This window comes from Centruroides vittatus, unplaced genomic scaffold (assembly GCF_030686945.1).
Source record: "Centruroides vittatus isolate TY-2023 unplaced genomic scaffold, ASM3068694v2 contig_301, whole genome shotgun sequence".
NCBI lineage: Eukaryota > Metazoa > Arthropoda > Arachnida > Scorpiones > Buthidae > Centruroides > Centruroides vittatus.
Genome location: NW_027121927.1, coordinates 630,974 through 653,994, shown reverse-complemented (window position 1 = coordinate 653,994; position 23,021 = coordinate 630,974). Strand labels below are relative to the sequence as shown.

The 23,021-nt window shown below is 32.0% G+C and overlaps 1 protein-coding gene across 1 annotated transcript in view; it reads right to left on the bottom strand.

Moving 5' to 3' along the window:
* Nucleotides 1-2,464: 2,464 nt before the first annotated feature.
* Nucleotides 2,465-23,021, bottom strand: part of LOC136972729 (voltage-dependent calcium channel subunit alpha-2/delta-3-like) — a 154,067-nt gene continuing 133,510 nt past the window's right edge. The window contains exons 10-14 of the mRNA XM_067267336.1: nt 21,276-21,328; nt 16,759-16,817; nt 5,685-5,844; nt 4,170-4,362; nt 2,465-4,087 (exon numbers count right to left, since the gene is read on the bottom strand). Coding sequence (XP_067123437.1) covers nt 3,980-4,087; nt 4,170-4,362; nt 5,685-5,844; nt 16,759-16,817; nt 21,276-21,328 — 573 coding nt within the window. The 3' untranslated portion in view covers nt 2,465-3,979. The remainder of the gene's footprint in view (nt 4,088-4,169; nt 4,363-5,684; nt 5,845-16,758; nt 16,818-21,275; nt 21,329-23,021) is intronic.

The following is a 23,021-nucleotide window of genomic DNA, read 5'->3' as shown; positions in this document are numbered from 1 at the left end:
TGTATTCCAAGAGAGTTAGGATTTATTAAAGAACTGAATTTTTTTAGTCATTTTTAATGTTTTTCCTTAGCGATAAAAGAACGTTTTCTTAAATAATTAAAAACTAATGCTTCTAAATAATTAAAAAAAAAAGAAATTGTTAATAATGTGAAATCCATACATTTAAGATGTATCTTCAATGTATAGATGGCAATGTATCTTTATTACGGTAAGAAAACCGTAATAAAGATATATTGTCTAAATAGAAGTTTTCGCTAAAATTAAATTTATTAAAAAAACAATTTTACAAAGATTTCATTATATCTGATGATAATGCAAGTTTCAATGAAGATCCTATTCGTCTTGTATATTTACGAATATCTACATAGTATCATATTATGGATATGTATCCAGAAAGGAGTTACGATGCTACACAACGTAATTGATATCTCAAAAGTCAATTTTGTTATTGCTTAACTACAGTTAATTGAGATTAGGCAGCTAAAGTAATCTTAAGGTAACTGAGTAACGTTCTGTAAAGAAAACGAGGGATGGCCTTTGCCTTTAGCCTCCCGAATCTGCCTCGAACAGCACTCATATTCTCAAAACATTGCATACGCTACTATACTTGCATATTCAGCCCAAATGCAATTATCCAATGTCAACAGGTTATCAACGCTGCTCTAAATGTATGGTGGGAAAAGGAATTCTTATTCCTTCTTAACAATTTTTAGTTACGATTATCTGAAATTCTGTTCGTTATAAAAATACAATCGATGTGATTTCAACAGTACAATTGAAATAATTTAATCAGAAATGATTTCTGCTAAGGTAATTAAAATGGCATTGTCTGATAAACAAGTAATATAAAAAAAAAAATTTTTTAAAGTCGATTCCTACTTAGATCAACAAAGAAAAATTTTATTTTAGTTACTTTTTGTTAAATAATTACAATTAATATAAATATGTATATACATATGACAGAATCACGATATTAAGTGGCAAAATAGAAAGAAAAATGAAATTGAACCCAAAGCATAAAAGTTCTTCAATTTTATTTTTTTGAGAAAAATCCTTTATTCTAACCACTAAGCCACAACTGCTAACTCACTCTCAAAAATCATTTGGATAAAACGTCTACTTAAAGCAAAACTTTATCGATTTTCTCAAGAATTGAACTCGCATTCTTCACCTTCTCGCGAAGAATACTGAAATCATTGCATTTTACGACGGGGACGGGGAAATTTATTAATTTGCATAATGCGACCAATAGTACGGGTACGCCCCCTAACGTTTAGATCACTCGGTATTCTACTTCGAGATTATCCATTGTTAATCTGCTTCCAGATTATCACTCGATAATCTGATTCGAAATTACCGGAAACGCGGCCATCTCGAACGTAGGGAAAAAAATTTCCCCGTCGCCGTCTAGTATCTAGGGAAAAAATTCCCCGTCGCCATCTTCGATACCACGGGTAATATTAACCAACAATTAAATTTAATTAATGAATTAATATTTGAAAAAACTGTATTAACATCAAGTGTCATCCACTACAAGTTTAAAAAAATGTATTTGAACTTGAGCGGATGAATAAAAAGTATTTTATTAACGATTGAAAATTTGAACAAGATATATATACATAGGGAGTGTGTGAACTAATAGTAGGAATTTAAAAAAATGAAGTAGATTAATATCATCTGAAATATTATTGACAAATATTAAGTAATATGAATTGTTTGCATGGAATATCAGGACTGTGAATATTCATATGGTATGCCATATGAATATTTCGTATCAATCGATATTCAAATGATATGCATATGCTAAATGTTAAATGAAATTAAATATTATTATTTTAAATCTTATACGACATGGTTTATAATTATAAACAAGATTTCAAATTATTGCAGTGTGGCACACTCAGCATTTAATTTTTGGGGCAGACGAGTTGAACAGATTAAAAAAAAATCTTTAATGCCAATTCAATAAAATTTCCATCGTATGTGACCCTAATTCATTAGTAGAATAGAAACAGAAGATATAAATGAAAAAATAAATTTTAATTAAGAAAAGACTTTCGGAAAATTTTCTAGTGTTTGTTTTTTCTTTTTCTTTGGAGGGAGCCAGGGCCCCAGTGCCACTGGCAAGGACTCTAATAAATGTCTACGGCAGAAATGAAATTAAATGAACTGAATCATTTGAAATGCTTCAAAACTTCAACACTAAAATCAAATGATTTCAATAGATCTACAAGTTAAATGCTCTAATGACAAGTCATTCATATCAGCTGGTATCAATCATATGTTTCTGGATTTTCAAACGTGTTAAATGATATCAATTGATGTTTATAAGATTTTCTGTGATTAAGATTATATTTATTTATGTAGTCTTAAATATTATGACAAAATGAATGAATGAATGTCATTCCATATAATAATGAATAAGAAATGGATCAGTAATCTTCATACAGACTCAGTCTCATAATATATTTAAAATATTTCTCAATATTCACTTTATTTAAATTTGTTGTAATTACATGGAATATTTTATAGTATATTTACTTATATTTGTATATATAATCTGAGCTGTTCTGTTACAAGTTTATAACATGATGATAAAACAGAATTAAAGGAGCTGGTTTGTTTTGATTTGCTTATGTATTAATTTTAAATTATATTTTTCATATTATTAAATGTATTAATTACTGAAAAAATTAATTTTTATTAATAATGCAATTCAATACTATTGATATACAAAGATGCTATTGACATACATGCAAAGATGAAATGCATTTGATTAACAGTCTCTTTTATAAATATTGTAATAAACAAATTTCTATATTATATATAAACTACCAAATGTATTATTTAATATCACATTATTTTTCAATTTTTATTCATAACTGATTTAGTATAAATATATTTATCTGTAAAAGAAATTAATATTTAAATATACATGTAGTATATTTTGTGAATTTTCCAAATATGATAAAATACAAAATTTCTACTTCACTAGAAGAGTCTATAATACATTTTTTTACTATACATAGTTTTTTTTAATTGTAATTTGAATTTATTTACAACCAAGATTATATATTATTATTACCTTCTTTTTAATTTTTATTAATACATAAAAATTTTGTACGTAGATAAAGTCAATCTCATTTTTTTCAGTGTTATTTTATTGAATTATATTCATTATCATTACAATTGTGAAAATAATAAACAGTGTGAAAATAAAATTTGTTTCTTTTTTAACAAAATTAATTTAATCTGAAGCATAACCAATTTTCGTGAATGAATTGATATGTCACAAAACTTTGAATTCTGGACTCTATCATATATATCGTCTCCATCAAACATGATTAACCAGTGTTTCTGAATTGAAGATGGTGTCAATTCATAAGAAAAAGGCTGATATGGAACAGATACTCTTAATTCAGAGCACTTCATTTTTTCTATAAATAAACAAACATTATTTAAACTGATGACTGGTTGGATTAATGATATTATGAGCAATTTTGTGCATTTCTGTACATGTACAGTTCGAGAAGATAAGGATACAAACACACTGGCTTGTAATGTTGACAAAAGACATGATATAGAGTGATATGCACTCCTGTCATGGTTTCACCATTACTAAGGGAATAATCACGAGTATTTTGAGTTTTATCCATAATATTTAACAATAATATAGAATAATTCCATAAATGATAATTTTTTTACCCTTTTAGACCCAATAAATTTTTCAAAAAAGTATAACTAGTATATATTTTAAACAGAATCATGAAACATAAATTTTCATATGATTATAACAGTCCAATCACATGCAAATTTTTACAATATTTTGGCTACAGGATCAGATTATATTTCAAATAGCAAAATTTCAGATTGTGTAAAAACAATCGTATCTTATAAAGTATAACAATTGAGATATGTCACAATAATGAGAACTTGTCTCACTTCTGTCCAATCACAGCAAAATATTTTCTTATTGTGTTTATATCAAATATTTATTAAGCATTCTTAAGAGTAAAAGGATTCCACACTGGGAATAAATGGAAGCACTGAGCACTGATCCTCTTCCACACTGTTTGATTTCAATCTCCTAAGAAAGTTTATAAAATTTTTAAGTACATTAAAATTTTAAAAAATGTTATTATTAAAATATAGATTAAAAGATTAATTACCTCTGCATGATTATTAATGCAACTTGGTGGTCTGCTTCTGAGTTTATCATTTTGCATTTTATAACATTTAGCATCCGTGTCTTGTGCTTCTTTTCTTGGCTCTAAAGTCACAGTTGTTGTCTCGCAAGCACATGTACTACGTATTGCCAATAATATTAAGTTGGTTCGAGCTACAGATTGAGCAATGAACTCTCTGTAAAATAAAGTTAGTAATCAGAATATTTTAAATTAAATCTATCAATTTTGTTTTGTCAGGTTTTCCCATTTACTCTTTTTATTTTACTGGCTCTGTTATATATAACAGAGGGAAAGTATGGTGATCAGCCAAAAAATGACCCTCAAGATTTTTATATTTTTGGACTTGGGACCTTGAAATGATACTTTTTTCTGTATTTATGATGTTAGAGTGTGTGTGTATGGGATGAATTTGTTCACCCTCTTTGAAACTCCTGTGCTTTTGTAGAAAATTTCTGAATTTTATAAGGAAGTTTGTATATTAGGGGATTGATGTTATTAAATTTTGGTGGTTAAGAGAGGAGATAAAGCAGGGTCAGTCAAAAGACAATTTTACTCGTTATTAGCATTTAAAATTTTCATAAAACTCATCCCTATCCTCAAAGTTAAGCTTTTTTCCATTTTATGACAATTAAAAATATAAAAAGTTTTTTAATAAAATATCTAACAGATGGTGTCACTAAAAGTTTAAATGTCACTGGATTTTTTTTTACTGTTATTAATCTTATTTTTTGTAACATATCAAATTAAAGAAATATAACATTTACAGATTATTGAATTTTTCAAATCTGTGGATGATGAATTTTACAATTAATCAAAAACATTAAAGAAGATTCAACATATCAGATTCTTATATTCTCACCATGCCTAAAGGTTGGTGCCTTTGGGTGCAGTTTTAGATTTGAGAGTTTGAGAGCAGTTTTAAATAAAAGTATATTTCTCTTTTTGATGAATATTTTTGTACATGTAAATACTTTTTTCTAGTGTAAAAAAGTCTAAAAATTTTACATCTGTCATTATTTTTTTTCCTATTTCATGTAAGAAATGAGTGAAAACTAAAAAACCTCTTCCATTTTATGGATGTCTGGATATTTTTGTGACCTAGTATATCTGCCTAAAGCAGGGATGGCAAATCTTTTTGAGCTCAGGTGCCATAAAGTAAGCATACTTACTTTATGCCAAAGCTTTCTTCAATTAACTCCTAAGCATAGAAGTTCTCAATTTGCTCATCTACTTTAGACTTCAGGGTCTTGAGAATTCTGTACATTGACTAGAATCAGCCTGATTCTGTTTGCCCACCTATGCAACATGGACCTTCTCAGTGAACAGGGATGTTAAAAGTATAATATAACTATAAAACTATTACAGGGATGTAATAAAAACTATAAGTTATAATTTTTATTAAGTTAATTGAATAAAAACAAAAGAAATCAATTTAGCTATTTATCTTAAATTTGATTTAAAAATTTTTAAATAAGTAAAAACATAAAAAAGACTTACTTATCACATCCAGATGAATGGCATTGCGACAATTTTCCTTTCAAAGAATTTGGAAACGTTTTTATTTCATATAAATCAATCATTTTTGTACATGGTTCTGCTTTAGTTTTGTTTGGTAATAATCTTTCATCTTCATAATCATAATCATTGTAATAATAATCTAAACCAGTAAATATAATAAGTTAATTAATTATTGATGTTTTTCAAAAATAAGATATTGGTACATATTAATTGTAATGAATAAATAACCCTTTAATATTTAAATACTATTTAAGAATGAGATTTCACCTCCTTTTGCTTAGGGTGCAATAAAAAAATTTCTCATTGATTTAAAAGATAAAAATTGAAACTGCAAAATGTAAGAAAAATGATAAATTTTAAGCAAATACCATTTTGCTGAATTTTTTAGTTAATTAATATAATTTTGTTTGTTGTTTAATGTAGATATAGTTATTTTATAAAATAACTTTTTATCCTGTTTTCAGTTTTATCATTATACATACTATACTCAGTGGTGATATTCAGCAGGTTCGGCCGAACCCGTTGTTAAAATTTTCAGTTTCTCGAACCTTGTTAAACACACGTAACATTTCTCAGTGGTTTTGTTTCTTTTAAAAAATATATTAAAATATACATATTATACTCTGTAATACTACTAAACTAGAGCCTTATACCCCGTTTGCACCGAGCATTTCAATCTAGATTGTGAACAAGGTTGGAGACTATGTCTTGGTGCGATCTCTCTTGACCGTTTCAATCTTGACTGAAACGAGGTTTAATCACAATTGATTCAAGAGAGTTCTTGAAACTAGATCCGGTCATAAGAGAGATCCCACAATCCCACGCACGTGAGATAATACAAGATGGCCGTGCATCTATCATCAGCAATGCCATTCGGGATAAAAAATTTCTCTGCCTAAAAAATAAGGTCGACAGCACTAATATACTATTGCTACCTGGTCCTCGCCCAGGGCTCGTTACGTTCCAAATACGCCACTGATTATTAGATATATTGCAAGAAAAGGTATTGTATTTATTTCTAGCCAAAACTTCCATTTTGTTTGTCGGTGATTGTCAGGGAAAAATTTTCTGCTAGTGAACCCTTTGTTAAATATTTCGAATATCACCACTGACTATAACTATACTGACCTACACTGGACAAAGCTAATTTGCCATCAGAAGAATTGAACATATAGTATATGAACTCCTGGCTGTACACTTATAAGGTTATCAATTTACTGTTACCAACTCAAGGCAACTAATTGAAGTTATACATGGTTGCTCAGCATCCGACAATTTCTGGAACATGTTTTAGACTTTAAGGCTTTGTATCCACCTGTTAAACTTGAGCCTTGTTTTTGTTGTTTGTGGGATTGGCTTATGTTGAGAGTTTCAAACAATGCATGCTATAAACAAATTCTTGAATTCTCCAATACACTTTGTTACATCTCTCACTTTCAATTGGATGGAGAGATACTCCTTCAAAAAAAGAGGGATACCTATGGGTAGTGCTCTGTCTGGAGAACTAATTGAAATTGTGTTATCTCTCTTAGAGCCATCATCATTCCTAAATTTCTCCCCCATACTGAAATATATAAGAGTGTAGTGTATATCACTAATTGTTGTTAATATTGTTGATGTATATAATTGCGTTCCGTTGTCATGTATCAGTTTGTCATGCGTATATTCGTTCGTTATGTATACATCTTGCGGTGTGGTAATGCAAGCCTGTGATTGGCCCTTTTCTCATTGACATACATTACCACGTGATATCAATGGCAGCACATATAAATGTTGCAACCATGTGTGAGGGACACCTTTTTTGTCTTGGGGATCTTCAGCATTGCTCTTCGTCATGTACCAGGGTTGGAGTGAAAGAAGATTAGGAGAGTTAGAAGCCACAATTCCTATTGTCGGTTTTGGTACTCGCTACAAGGTAAGACTTTATGATTCAAACAAGGAAAGCGAAGCTACTGCGTTGTCAAGAGGAAGATTGGGACTGAGTTATAGTGCTAGTTATGAGAAGATTTTGATATTACCGTTATATATATCAACAATAAGTCAACCTAGAGATCATCTGATTATTGTCCTGTAAATTATTGTAACAATTTCGATTCCATGTGTTTATGATTATTGTCGTGTCAGGTAAGGTAAGTGTCAATCGTGTAGATAGGGGCCGTGTATAGGGAATCTCTTTGTTCTGGAAAAAGGGGGAGAATCGATCATCCTGTCAACTGTGTAAAACGTGTAAAGGAACCTCAGAAATATAATTTTTGTTCGGATTATCATGTTTGTGTCTATTTTATTTTTGTACAGTCCTTCACCATTATCTTACCCCATCTTCAAACTGTATACTCCGGTAGATCACAGTACCCCAAGAGATACATTAATGATGTACACATCACCTGGAAAACTAAGCCTAATATATATAAAAGCCTATTTAAAAAAAAGACTATTACTAGCATGAATGACAATCCATATGGTCTCACCATTGAATTAGAGCAAATAAAGAAGCTCACTTTTTAGATATCAACATCTCCTTTAATGGTAATGGAAACAACACTAAAATTTACCACAAACCAAACTTCAATCTCATAAACATACCAGCCAACTTCAATGATCTGTACAACTACAAGATGGTGACCATTAGAGCAACTTATTAGAGTTAGAATGTATAAAATCTATAGCAGTAGTGTATGATTGCAGTGGCAAACTAGTACCTACATTAGCATGTACTATAGAAGAAAAACCTTAAAAAGATAATGGCTAGGAATGTAGGAGTGCAACTACAAACAAAAATTCAAAATTGTAAATGCATAGCAGTTGAATAGACTCCATTATTGAGTACAACTTACAAGATCATAATGAAACAATTATATATCAGTTTAGCCTATAAATGCAACCAAACTTTATACAAACTATTCAACAACAATAAGGATAAGACTGAAGATAGCAAAACTCCTGGGATATATTCCATACCACTGTATGACAACAGATTTGATAAAAATCTAACATATATAAACTCAACAAACAAATCCTTGACACAAAGACTCAAAAAGCACCAATATGATATTAGTAAAAACAAATACAGTACAGCTCTAGCACAATATGCAAGAGAGCAAGTGGTGTCTTCACAATGGGCAGAAGCAAAGCTTTTAAAATGTACATTCAATAACCATAAACTAAGAACTATGGAGGTGTTTGAAATATTTGCTGCAACATTTACAGGAAGCTGCATTAACAATAAAGAATCTATATCCATATCCAAGGCATGGCAATCTATATTAGATAACTCTTTAAAAATTGGCACCAACCTACCATGCCAACCTACCAACCAAATACATGCAGCAATTTGTATCTTGCCAAATAATTTCACTTTTTAGTTTTTCAATTATATTATTTATTAGAGACTTTTTAACACTTATTTGTAATTATTTGTTTAATTTGTTAAAACTATATTAATCTTTACATAAATATAGTACAGTAAGACCTCGTTTAGTGCTTAGGATGCACTCCTAGACGACAAAGCACTAAATGAAACAGCATTAAACGAGGTCATTTTAATACACAGAAAATAGGGAAAGGAGAACGCATGACCAAAAATAAACAAATATTACTTTAAATTTTTATATTAATTTGCATAATAATATGTTACATAACACACAAACATATGCACACAGAAATATAAAGTACAGTACATTTTTGTGATGAAGATCCTGGGTCTTCTGATATTCTTGATTTTTTTTGCAATGAAGTCATCTTCTGTCACTTTCTTTTCCTCTCATTAAGCAAATGTTGGTAGTAGGAGATTGCATCTGAAATGCCTTGTCTCCTTTCAAAATCTGGATCATTTGCTACAATTTGATCAACGATTTCTGTTATCATTCCAAACTTTTACTAAGGAAATCTGTAGAGAAATTCTTTGGGTTCTTCGTTTTCAGAATCACTATTTTCCAGGTCTACACGAATTCCTTGTTCTGCTAGTTCTTGAAGGTTGTCATTGGTAAGGCTCTCACCATAAACCTGTGGTAACTCCTCAATATCCTGCTCACCTACATCTCCTAGTCCTGCTATATCGATTAGGTTGACAATTTGGTCAATGATAGGCTCTTGTTGTTGAGAATCCTTGGATATCTCCGGCCATACTTTTTTCCACACTCCATTCATGAATTTATCAGTTAATTCTAGCATAAATTTTGAGCTTTTTTTTAGGCTTTAGCAGACTGCATTATATTGAATCAGCATTAATCGAGGAAATGCTAAATGAGGTCTTACTTGTTTATTGTAATTCAAAGACAATTACATCAAAGAAAACGGACATTATTCCAAACTTTGAACCTGCTATAGATATTCGATATAGAATCTTCTTAACCTGATGCAGGCCACTGAATGTAGCTGAAAACATTCGTTTTTAATCAATGAATGCTGGAAAGTGTGAGGAAGGTGTGAATCATAGTATTTAGAAGATAGTTCCAGCTTTAGAATTAACAAGTTTAAATGTCAAACATTTTTATTTTAGTTTTTTTTATTAAAAAATTACATACATCTTTAGCAATAAGTAAGTTTTATGATACATTTACCACAAAGATAAATTTTGCATTTATTACGATATTGTAAGTTTGAACCTGCAACCTCTACTTCAGTGTAGAGGTTGCGGGTTCAAGCCCCGCCCCGAGTCAGTTCTTTTATTCCAGAAGGTTTTAAATTTATTTAATATTTACTTAAATTATAATTATTAACTTAGATAAGAAATGGCACCTAATGTCTACCTCTAGTAACAAATTACTTTATGTCAATCATTTAATTAGCCAATTTATAGCCTGATTTTTAAGACGATCATTGGTATTTCATTGTAAGTTTTATTCTTATATGTTTATGCTTAACAAGTTTTTTCTTTTGTTGCTTTTGTCTCTGTCTTCTTTTCACTTTGTTCTGATTTTCCTTCTTGTACTTCTGTTTTGTTATTTTTCTCTGCCATCTCTACAGGTAGCTTTAGTATGAAGTTTCTCCTTTTCATTTTTGTTTTTCCAATTATTGCTTTGTATAATATATGTGTGTTTATGGCAATGAGGTCTAAAATTTTGTAAAAAATATGAACTAGCTATGTTCATAATGATACTTCACCAGTGTACTATATAGCCATCTGATCAAAGCCATATTTAGTTTCATTATAGGACTGTTTCTGGCTTCTTTTTGTTTGTATTTGTATTTACTGCAATTGATTATAGAGAATATCTAGCAGAAGAACATTTTTATTGGTTTTTGCTTTATAAACTGTCTGCCTTGCTGAAGTCAGAAGACTTATTGTCTTCTGTCTTCAGCAGGCTGGATTTACATAAGGGCATTTGGAGCCGGTGCCCAGGGCCCCCACAAAACTATGTTTAAACATAATTTATTTTTTCTATTACCGCGACAGCCTAGTATGGCCTAATCATGAGGGCCACAGGCAGAGAAAACCAAACCTGGGAAAAAAACCTATAAAACATCAGAAAATTTCGGGAAAAAATTTTACATAGGTATTTTTCAATTAAATTAAAATAACACATTCAAAACAGTGTCTGTAATTATTGTTGTCAACTGAAATAAACTTAAGATGAAGATTGCCAGGTGTCCGAGTGTCTGAACTTTACAGTGTTTAGGAGACAACAATAAATTAAAATAATTAGTTTTACACAATAAAATATATGTATATTTACAATAACCTTATTTTTAAATGAAATTTACAACTTCCTAGTTGAAATCTAGTTGAAAGTACAGTATTTTGTGTAAATTTTTGAAATCATCAAATTTGCCTACTCTTAAAGAAGGTGTAGTGCTCTGCCATTATTGTTTTTTGTTTTTAATTAATATATATATTCATATTTGTGTGTAATAACTTTCCGTCATTAACTGAAATTGTGTCGGGTTTTCTTTCTCTCTTGTTACGCGAATCACATTTGTGGTCATCACAGCGGTGAAATTGATTGGCCTGGAGAGGATCACGTGTATAGCAAGTACCCGGATGGCGGGAACTATAAAAGCACGTGTCACACTGGTTAGAGACTTTTTTTTGTTCCTTCGAGAACTCAAGAGGATCGGAATAGACTTAGAAGCTCCCATCTGGACGACGAGGGGAGAAGGTTAGGTAAGAATCGAACAGTAACGAATGAAGATTGAACCGTTCCGTACGTAAAGGAAAATCCAACTACATCGTCCAGGAATTGATTCCAACTGACGAATATTTTACGTAAAACTACACGTGAGAATTAGGCCTACTCACTGGGACAACTAGTTCACGCTCGGAGCCTTAATCAATTCGTCGTTATTTCATTTTCGATCAAGTGTGGTTAACAAAGAACGCCAATTTTGTCAATTATGCGTATCAATAGGATACGACAACCTGATGTAACAAGTGTTTTGTATATTTGTAAGAATATTGTTTAAGTCTGCAAGTTGTTTGTCATTTTAAAGGTTTTTTTTTATTTATTAAATTTATTTTCTTGTCCAACACGTGTCTTTAATTGTAAAGTCCTCAATCGCATTACCCAACAAACAGACTGGCTACATTCGATATAGCACGAGTCAACACAGGGGGCCCCCCACCGTATTTGTGCCCACGGGCCTCTGATTGTTAAATCCAGCCCAGCCCTGGTCTTCAGCAATACAGTTTCATGTAAAACTTTTTGCTATTTTTGATATTATTTGAAACTTCTCTTCTTGATTTGTTTAGTGTTTCCACAATAGCTGCATTTAAATTTAGTAATCTTTTGACCAGTTTCACGCTAGTGAAGAAATTGTCAGTAGTAATATTGCTTCTTTTTTTTTGGAAAAGTTCCAGAAATCTTAGAACAATGTTTTCTGATAAAGATTGGTCCTCTGGTCTCATATCTTCATTTCCTAAGTATGGAAAAGCATTCAACACACATTTACTTTCACTACCAATAGTGATCCAAAATTTTATGCCTTATTTGTCAGATTTGTTTGGGTATTACTGGGTAAATTGACTTTAACTTTTGTTGGAAAGAGTTGTTCATCAATGGTTATATTTTTACTTGACATGAAGCAGATTTCAGAATTGTATTTGAATTTACTCTATATGTCTGAATAATGCAAACTTATCATTCATTACGCTAATGCACACTTTTCATGTTATAATCTTTCTCTTTGAGTGGGTTTGATGTCAATAAACATTTTATTATTTCTTTGAATCTATTTTTAAACATGGTTTGTGAAAATGCTGGTCCCATTTATTATAAATTGTCCATTTCCAGTTTACTAGATACATATGCACCTTGCACATAGAGAATTTCAATAAAGGCATCTAGTTCTTCTAAAGAAAACTTCCACTTTTAATTTTCTAACTGATTGTTGGCTTCTTTTCTATATACAGTTATTTATTAGCCTTAGAATAGAGTTATCCACAAACAATCTCTTGAAACTGCTTTCTTTATTATTCCTTGTTTTTTTGTTTTGTATAGGAATTTGGTCCAATTTTATCTTTTAGAATATTGCCCTGTACAGTTTTCACTGCACAAGATTCGTTGTCATGACTTTCCAATTCGTTCCATCTTTTGAAGCTTAAGTTTCATCTAGTTTCAACGAAAGTCCTCTCTTATGTTTTATTTTTGGAGTTGTTTTGATTTGACTAATATCACACAACTGGAACTTTGTTGCTGAGCAACAATTTTTCCACTAGTTACATTAGAATTGCAGCTAACCACAGTAGCTAAATTTGCTGGCACCTTTTCACCTTCACAAATTTCACTGTCAGAGTCACTATTCCTATTACCACTATTTTCAAAAACCCTAAAATAAACTTCTTTCTTTGAATCTGGTGTCAGTATACATTCATTCTCTGAATTAATTTCCAAAAGAGCTTATAATTTATCTAAAACATCTAATGCTTGTTTAGGAGACCTTATCAGACCAATGCTTGAAGTTTACATTCAAGATTCCATGAAGACTAGCCTCCAAATGACCAATCACTAACACTTTAATGGCTATTAGCCAATAAAATAAATAATAAAAAAAATTACACTAATACTAATGTATTTGCCTTTGGTTAGATAAAAGCAGACACAGAGAAATTTTGTCATCATGGTGCTAAGTGTGAGATATTAAAAAACCCACTTGTAACGACATAAAACTGTTTTAACGTCATATTTGAGCACTCCCAAATTTACAAAATTAGATTACAAAGAAAATACTGTGTGTTCAGTCCTAAGGTCAGAGTTCACTTCTTAGAATGACTGTGGGTGGTACTCTCCCAACCTGAATTCAGTGGGGTGAGGTACCTGTTTTGCCTGTTTGTATTTTATTTTGACTTCGTTCTCGGTCTCCTGACTACCTACAAGTCTGCATTTTTTTATCCGCAAATGATTTGGGCACCTAATACTCTGTGTCAAATTGCAACTCCTGTCATGTACTCCTTCATATCTCTAAGCTGGTAACACAAGCCGGCAGTACAATTTTATAAACAAGACATATTCTTGTCAAAAAAAATTTATTGTACTATCTATAAGGAAAAAATTGTTATGAGTTTAGTGTAAATGGAAACTGGCACATTTTCCTGGAAGGATCTGTCACATTTATCAAAGTGTATCAAAGATGTGAGAGAACAATGATAATGCAAAAACTTTCCCTGGATTCACTCCAGGGAAGTTTTTATGATCAGGTGTGACTGATCATAAAAATGAGCCAGATAAAGGTGGCTTGACCTTTGACCTCCACAGCTTCTAAGTATGAGAAGAGGTGGAGGAGGTTGGATTAGAAAAAAAAAAGACAGTTTAGCTTTAAATACTTTGAAACAAAGTGGAAATCAAGATCAAGACTGCTCCAGTAGTCACTGAAGTTATCCAGAGATTGGCAGAGATTGACACCTAAACCTCATCAGAAGGCATAGATCAGAACTTTTTTCCATCAAAGAAAGAGAGAAAAAAACTACCATATAATTTATTTAAAAACTTTAGTGTGTGTGTGTTTTGAGAAAATTATACTTCTTATTCAAACATAACAAAGTTTAATTTTTAATTATAATGATGCAGATAACCTGTTGGAATCAATAATCGAAATTATTGTCAAATGTTATATGACATCATTATGTACAACGAATTGTGTCGCGATGTTTTGTAAACATTGTTCCGTTTCGTAATAAAAGGTTGGTGGTGCTGTTGACCCCCTGGGATGGTGACCTCGTTTCACCTCCCCTTTCCAGCACTGACCTTCTGAGAGTCAAGACAGTGTAATCTTTGTGTATTCTTTGTTTCTTTGTTATATAACCAATTACGTGAGTCTAACTAGTTTTTACTAATCTCTCCGACAAGCAACATCAAGTCTAACATAACCATCTTAGAAACACAATAAAAACTAAAATTTGAAACTGTTAAGCTAATAAAGCCTAAAAAAGTTAAGCTGTAAAGCCTAAAAAAGTAAAAATACTGGTATATACAAAAAGAATATTTAACGTAATTAAAGTAAGAAATGACAGCAATTTCAACTACTATATTGCAAACAAATAGCAACTAAATGTTTAACTTTTAAAAGCACTAAGATCCATGATGATCTGACCACAATTGTGTGTTATTGACATGTTGAGGCTGAGAACGTACAAAGACAACTTATAAGTGGAATATTTACTTAAAGATAATAACTTTAACTGAAACTCTTATTACAATAAGCAAAATTTTATAAGCGTACTTTAAATGTTGCGAAAAGTTCACTGAGTTCAGCGTTATATCCACATTTGCTTGTCGCAAGTACTTTCGACGAACCTTACTGTCGTCGTCTTCAGGCGAGTGCATAAATTTGCCGAAAAACTTTAAAAAGAACAAATCTGATGCAGAATCGAGTTAGATAACATCAGTTTGGCAGTACGCATGGCTGGCTTCTCGCGTGCAAAATTTACACATGTGCTCAGTAGGGTAAAGAAATCATTGTTTCCAAGTACCATGCTAAGCAGCAAGAGGGAGGTTTCAGTGATTCAAGCATCGTTGCCATACCTCAGACCCATCTCTATACGTATCTGCAGAATATTTAGGAAGCACAACTTGGTACTACCATTAGCTCCACTTCCAAGCTTATGCAAGCTTCTGTGTAACGACAGAGACAAGCTCTCCACGCTCGAGAAGTTGGGGGTCTATGCTGTCCCACTGGAAAATCTAGCAACGGGAGTAAGCATACGATATATTGGGGCCACCACCAGAATGCTTGCCAGCCGCCTTGCCGAGCACCAAGACGACGTGGTGAGGGGAGGCACACCACAGAGCTGGCAAAAAAGGCTCTCGAAACAGGGTTACAATCCGCTATGGTCGCAAGCGCATATGCTCAAGTGCTGCAATGATAGAAGAATAGTTTTCATCTGGAAATCCCTCCTTACCACCACGCTAGAAGCATGCAACACTCCCACTCTTGATCTGCCCAATATTTGGGTCACATTATTCAAGCGTTTAAGCGCGCTTTAGCGTTATCTAATATACGATTAGCATAAGCGCGGGTCTGCGCATGCGTGGCCTCGCTAGTCGTGAAGCTAGATGCTTGATCGGCTTTCGAATGTTTTTTGAATTTTTGATTTACATTCGTAACGGCTTTGGTAAAGCTTTAAGCGTTCCATTCTGCAACGGTTTTGTTTCTTTTTAAAGTTTTTCGGCAAATTAATGCACTCGCCTGAAGATGACAACAGTAAGGTTCGTCGAAAGTACTTGCGAGAAGCAAATGTGGATATAACGCTGAACTCAGTAAACTTTTCGCAATGTTTATACGGTGTTTGGCGTGAATATTGTTGTATCTAAGCATAGTTTAATTTATATTTTGGTACTTGCTAATTCTGATAACATTAAACAATTAATAGCAATATCTGTAATTATAAAAGCAAATTCTACTGTATTTGTAAAATGGATAATCAGTATCACTTTATGAGTATACTGTATTACAGGTATGCTCATATTTTTTATTATAAATAATTTTTAAAATATAAAGTGAAAATTTTAAATCATATTTCACCAGTAATCAATTTCGTCTTACAAGCTACCTTAAAAACATTTTAAGATTTTTATGTAAAATATTGATTTCACATTTCAGAAAATTAAATGAAACTTACCTGTTGCACCTACCCATTCTCCTATCCATAAGGAATATAAATTATACTGCACCAAAAATCTAAACAATAATATGTTTAATATTTTAAAATTATCTAATTATTGCAAAATGTAAAATTCTATATTAGTTTCTAATATATTAATTTCATAAATACATTTGCCCCATCAAAACACCAAGGATTTGATGGGACAAATAGATGTGAATACCAAGAATTTAAATGACTCTCATAGACACAAAGTGCTCAAGAAACAAACAGGATAAAAGTTGTTTTGATAAAATTGAAAGTTATTCATATTAGATAGGAAAACTGAATTGTAAAATCTTATATAGGGTGTTAAGAAATTAGACAGACAAAAGGAAATAGGTGATAAAAAGATCGACATTTAATTTTAGTCACAAGTAATTTTGATCTTATTAACTGGGGGTTACTGAAGCCACTCTCATGCTCCTAAACTTTTCGTAATGGCTGATGAAAAATACCATACAGAGAAACCTGACATTATTGTTAAATATTTATTAAAGTTATTCATGGAGTAATGTTAATTCACATTGTTTTAAATACCACTGTAAAACTCTGTGCTGGATACTCTTTAGAGCTTAAGCTTTGAACAGTTTGACAGTGAAATTGGTGTTGCAACTGTTCATGTAACATAGTCCAGACATTAACAATATTTATCCCAATGATTTGGGATAAATATTGTTAATGTTTGGACCATTGGAATGTCTGACTCCTGTGCTTGTTGAGAGCTGTTGGTCTGTATGTTGAATCACTAGTTCTTTAAAGTCACCAGTTCTAATTGAGTATGATTGTCTCTTTCCATCTGTCCTTTTAAAAAACATTGCTTTTTTCACAATAGATTACGGGTTGTGGCAAACATTAAATGGTGGGATATTCGGTGCTGGAATGTACCGTTCACAATACAGTTGTTGTGCTAATTGTCTTTTGCATTTGGCTTCCCCATAAATAACATATCAGCTAGCTCCTGAGATGTGAATTTTTCAACTATGTCCGATAAACATTCACTTAGTCGGCATAATTAAATGCCATACAGGTTTCATAACTTTTTTACAGTAGACAGTAATATGTTGAGGAAATTCAAATTAGAATGCCAACATTTTAAAAGAGGGGGTTTTGTGTAAAAATACAATTTTTAATATAAAATGTACATTTTCTTCCATCTTAATTAATCCTATAAAAGCATTGCACTTAAATGAAGATAGTTACCTTTTGGATTTTGGGCTTTTATTTTATTATTTTATTAATGTTAGTCTATTCCAGGATTGATGAACCTACGGCATGTAAGGAGAAATCATCTGACACATAATGTATCATACAATTTTATCATCTGTCTTTTTCAATCATCCTTTTGGTTTATCACTTGATCATCCTCTTTTCAGCCAGCTTTTTTACATTTATTCTAATTAAATCATACTTGTTTAATTTCTTTAAATATCATTATTCAAAGTCTAAAACTTTTGCATGCATAAACATCTTTAAAGCTAAATATGTTTACCATATGGCACGTGAGCTCAAAAACATTTGCCATCCCTGGTGTATTCTGACTATAATCTATTAGTACAATTATTACACGGATTTAACTTATGGATGAAACTAGCAAGATTGAATTAGTCTATCAGTTCAAAAGAATAAACTTTCTTTATTTGCACCTGTATACAATATTTTCTAGTATTTTGGACCTTTCTGTTCCTCACCAGCAAGTGTTTGGGCTTTTATTCTTTACTTATTAATGTATTTTGTCTGACTACCTTCTTTTTATTGTTAATTGTTGTTAATTAGTTGTAAATCTTAGAAGGAATGTCATTCCATGATTGACTATCTTCGGTTGGGAGATCGAATTCAGCTTCGGGGTTGACCTGTCCCGTGCTCTGAGTCGGGATCCCATTACGCTTAGTAATGAGTGACCAGCCACTCAAAAGACGTGGATGAGGGAGATCAACCAAATTGGAATGGCTGATTGAAAAATGGAGATTGTTTAATCACTGGCATTCAAGGACACATCACACATGGTTAGTCAATGCCATGTGTCAATGCATTAGGAGAGGCAGTCTCTCCCCTTTGGATCTATATATTTTCATTGTGTGTCACTGGTGCAATGATTATTATCTGTTCCACTCACTAGTGTGCAAAGACCAGTGCCCAAATTTCATTGCAACATCTCCCCTGCCCAGTGAACGACTTTTCTCACCTGCCCTGGGGCTGTAATCGTCCAAAAGGAATGCACACACCACTGAAAACCGGACTCTGAACCTTTCTCAACTCATCAACTACGAGAAGACACCATGTCAGAAAATCTGTAGTGTATTGGAATTAAGACATGTAATATATTTTCTCTTTAATAAACAGTTTTTGTACAGGTATGTGTGTTTTCTGCTTCCGATGCCACCACCTACATACACAAAAATCTTAGACCATCCCCAATGCAGAAATAACATTCTCCCTCATTAGTTGGCTAGCTCACAATAAAGTTTCAAGTGAAAACATTTACCAGTTTTGCAATCCTATTGTTCATCTGGAAATTGATCCCTCTTTCAAGGGAAGTTTCCTCTCACCTGTTCAGAGATTTTAGTTTTTAAGATATGGATTTTGGAATAAAAAATAAATTAATTAATTAATGTATACATGATTTGCAGAAGAAATCCATCATTTTTTCATTAATCAGATGTGATAAGTAGAAAAATACCTAATGTAGAATAATGCAGTTTGTGATATATTAAGATATAGAAAGAAGTCACAATGAAAACGTGAAGGATAACTTAAGTCCAATTTATTGTATTCAGCATGATTTCTGACACTATTATTTATCATTTTTCCCTGTTTTATGGAAAAATCACATCAAAAGGAACATTTTTAATCTTTTATTTGCCTTAAAGAATTACCTTTGGTGTTGCAATAACAACTTCTAGTATTGCAATCAGATTTTGGAACTGGCACATCTCCTGTGCTACACCTCGATTTTCTGGTTCAAAACACCTTGTATTTGCAGGGTTGGGAGTACCCATGGGCAGCCCCCTTTCAGGGGACCTATGCAAATTAGTTGTGCGGCAGTTAGAGGGAAAGGTGTTACCCAAATTCGCACATAACATAAGTCTATACAGCAGATATGTTGATGACATCTTCATTCTTTGGAAAACTAAACCAATTGTGGATGATTTTCTGGCATGCATGAACGATAACGCATATGGCCTTTCACTTAACCTTAACCAGTTTAGCGACTTGCATGCCTATTTCCTAGATGTTAACATACGCCTCTGTGCGGGCAATATTGTAACAAGTGTGTATCTCAAGCCGGACCATGTACCCCTATACATACCTGCAAGCTCATCCGACCCGTTTGCTTACAAAATCGCGGCCTTCAAGGCCTTAACTAGGAGAGCTTACATGCACCACACTTACGAGCGTGACACTATAGCAGTGGAGCATGGCTACAATAAAGGTTTGGTCCGCAGCCTGGTCCATGCCTACGCCAACCGTCCTACCCTGCGCCGCATTCCGGACACCCTGTCAGCGACAGATGGCACCCAGCATCTTGTTACTGAGGGCAGGTGCCTGGTCATCCATTACTGCCAGCAGCTTGACCCACTATACAGAGAGATAGCTAGAAGCCGTCACATTAGTATCACTTATAGGAGATCCGGCATGATTTACGACCTACTGTGTAATGCTAAGGACGCGATTGATCAGGACAGGGCCCCTGGGGTTTATTCCGTCCCCATCAGAGAAGATAGGTTTGGCAGGGACTTGGTTTACATTGGGGCAACCGTTCGTTCTATGAGGAAATGGTTACAGGAGCTTCAGGTGGACCTCAAAAACAACAGACACACCACGGCCCTTATGATGTTCGTTTCCGACCCAGAAATTTGGGCGGACTTCCCGAGCACGAAGTTAATTTGGTGTGCCTTCCGTTTCGATGACATACGGCATCTAGAGGTGTGGGAGATATATAAAACCAGTGTCAAAGGCACCTGCATCAACAGTAAGAACGGGGACTTGGTTGCGCATGCATGGAGATTCCTGTTCAAGGAATTCGAACAGTGCCGAGAGGAGGGGTGAAACGTGACACGTAGGTTATTTATTTTATGGGTTACACCATTCTGGCAGTCGTGTGGGGATAACTTTTACTTTTAGTTCTCAACCTGAAGAAGGCCTCAGTGGAAGCCAAAAACATTCGTTGGTTCTCTATACAACACTGTGAAAGGTTTTTAAACTGTGTCTCGGTACCTTTGGTGTTCTAGTCTTTCCATAAAATATGAAAAAAAAGATAAATAGCATCAGAAATCACTCTGAGTATAATACATTGAGGAAGAAGTGTTTAATCTGCAATTACTGAGGCATGATAAAATTTAATTAAGCAAAAAATAATAGAATACAAAAAGAGATATGAGATGCTTGTTTACTAATAAAATTTTAATAAATAATAATTTAATTTTTTTTAATAAAGATTTCAAATATTTATGTTATTTTTTTATTTATCATAATTATTTAATTATAATACTTACAATGTTATTTTTCCCCAGAACCATAATATTGCATTTTTCAAAACACTAAAAGGCTAGAAAAAATTTGTAAAGAAGTTATTAGACACACAAACATTTAATTCTTTGCATTCTGAAAATAAACAGAATTTTCCAAATAACTATTTATAATTTTCTAATTCACTGTTGTCATATTAATCTTAGTCCTATATGATTTTATATAATTCATTCAATAGAATTTGTTAAAAATAATTTTATTTAACAAGATGTGTTATTCAATAGAAACAATATTAACGTATTTATATCTAGTGAAGTCAAGGTTTTATATTTTAAATTATACTTTATATGTACACATTTAAATTAGAGATTATATAATACTGAATTCTGCCCATACAATTTGATACCAACAATTTTCAAACCAATCTGATCTGATAATTGCATTTATCCATACTCTACAGATGTTAGTAATAAATGAAGGCCTTGAAAGCCCATCAATTTAGAGAATAATCACTTCATTCACTAACCACTTAAAGTCAAATATAAAGAAATAAAAGTTTATGAACTGACTTATAGACTCCTTTAAGATCTGGCAATGCATAAAGGCAATTATAATTGTCTAGTTTGCCTAGGCCTGACTCCAGCCCTGTTTTTAAGAAAAAATTCAAACACACCTTGAATAAATATATAACAACATAGAAAAATTGCTAGATTGAAAAAAAATCATTGCCAAATTGCCAACAGGTCATAGATATTGTCAAACCTGGTGATAAATTGCCAGACCTAGTAACACTGCTTGCATTGCTTATCCATTGCTAAAAATGCATCAAGTCTCCTGAAAAGCAGTCGTCTTTACTAAGTTGATATCCATCAAATGTCATACTGCCATCAGTGTTGAATTACATGTGGAGAGTCTGTCTATTATGGGTTAGTTTACAGCATATGTCCATACTGTGTGTGAATGCCTGTCATAGCAAAACAATGTGAAAGATGCATATTGAATTGATTAGAGAATCTATTTGTAAAATAAACTGATTCTGAGATATTTAGAATATTTCAATATGTCAATATATTACTATCAGTTATTGTCTCCAGTTTAAATATATAATTACTAGAGTTTTCTTTGTGTGTTAAGACAGCTTATATTTCTATTTGAAAAATATTTCGTTTTAGCAATAATATACTTTACAGATTTATAAGGTATTAATACTCAAATTATATTTCATAAATTATTTATGAAATATAATATTTATAATTTTTCAGTGTTATAAAATATGCATATAAAATTATTAAAAAATGTTTACTATAAGAATTTCAGGAAAATGCTTGCTAAAGTATTTATTGTAAATTCTTTACTTGTTAAAAAATTAATATTTTACAAATTGTTTTGTTATGAATATTATAAATTGTTTAAACTGGTAAAAACATTGCATTGTTAAATCTGCAATGTTTTAATTTCCATACTAACATTTTAGCTACCTTAAGCATCCATCCTTGAATTTCAGTAAAACAATATCAAGCATAATACGTTATTTCCAAAATGAAAGACAGCTATTCAAAAACAAGATGTCAAAAAAAGAAAAAAATTATATTTTTTAGTTTGAATAATTGAATTAACATGTAATTAATTAGAAGTTTGATAATCTAGCACTTAGGGGACTAGAGTGATGTTGGCTAATGAAAAATGCCAGATTACTATATGTTTTTGTATATTTTTAAAATCCAACATAAATTACATCAGTTATTATATCTATATATTATACATGGTTGAGT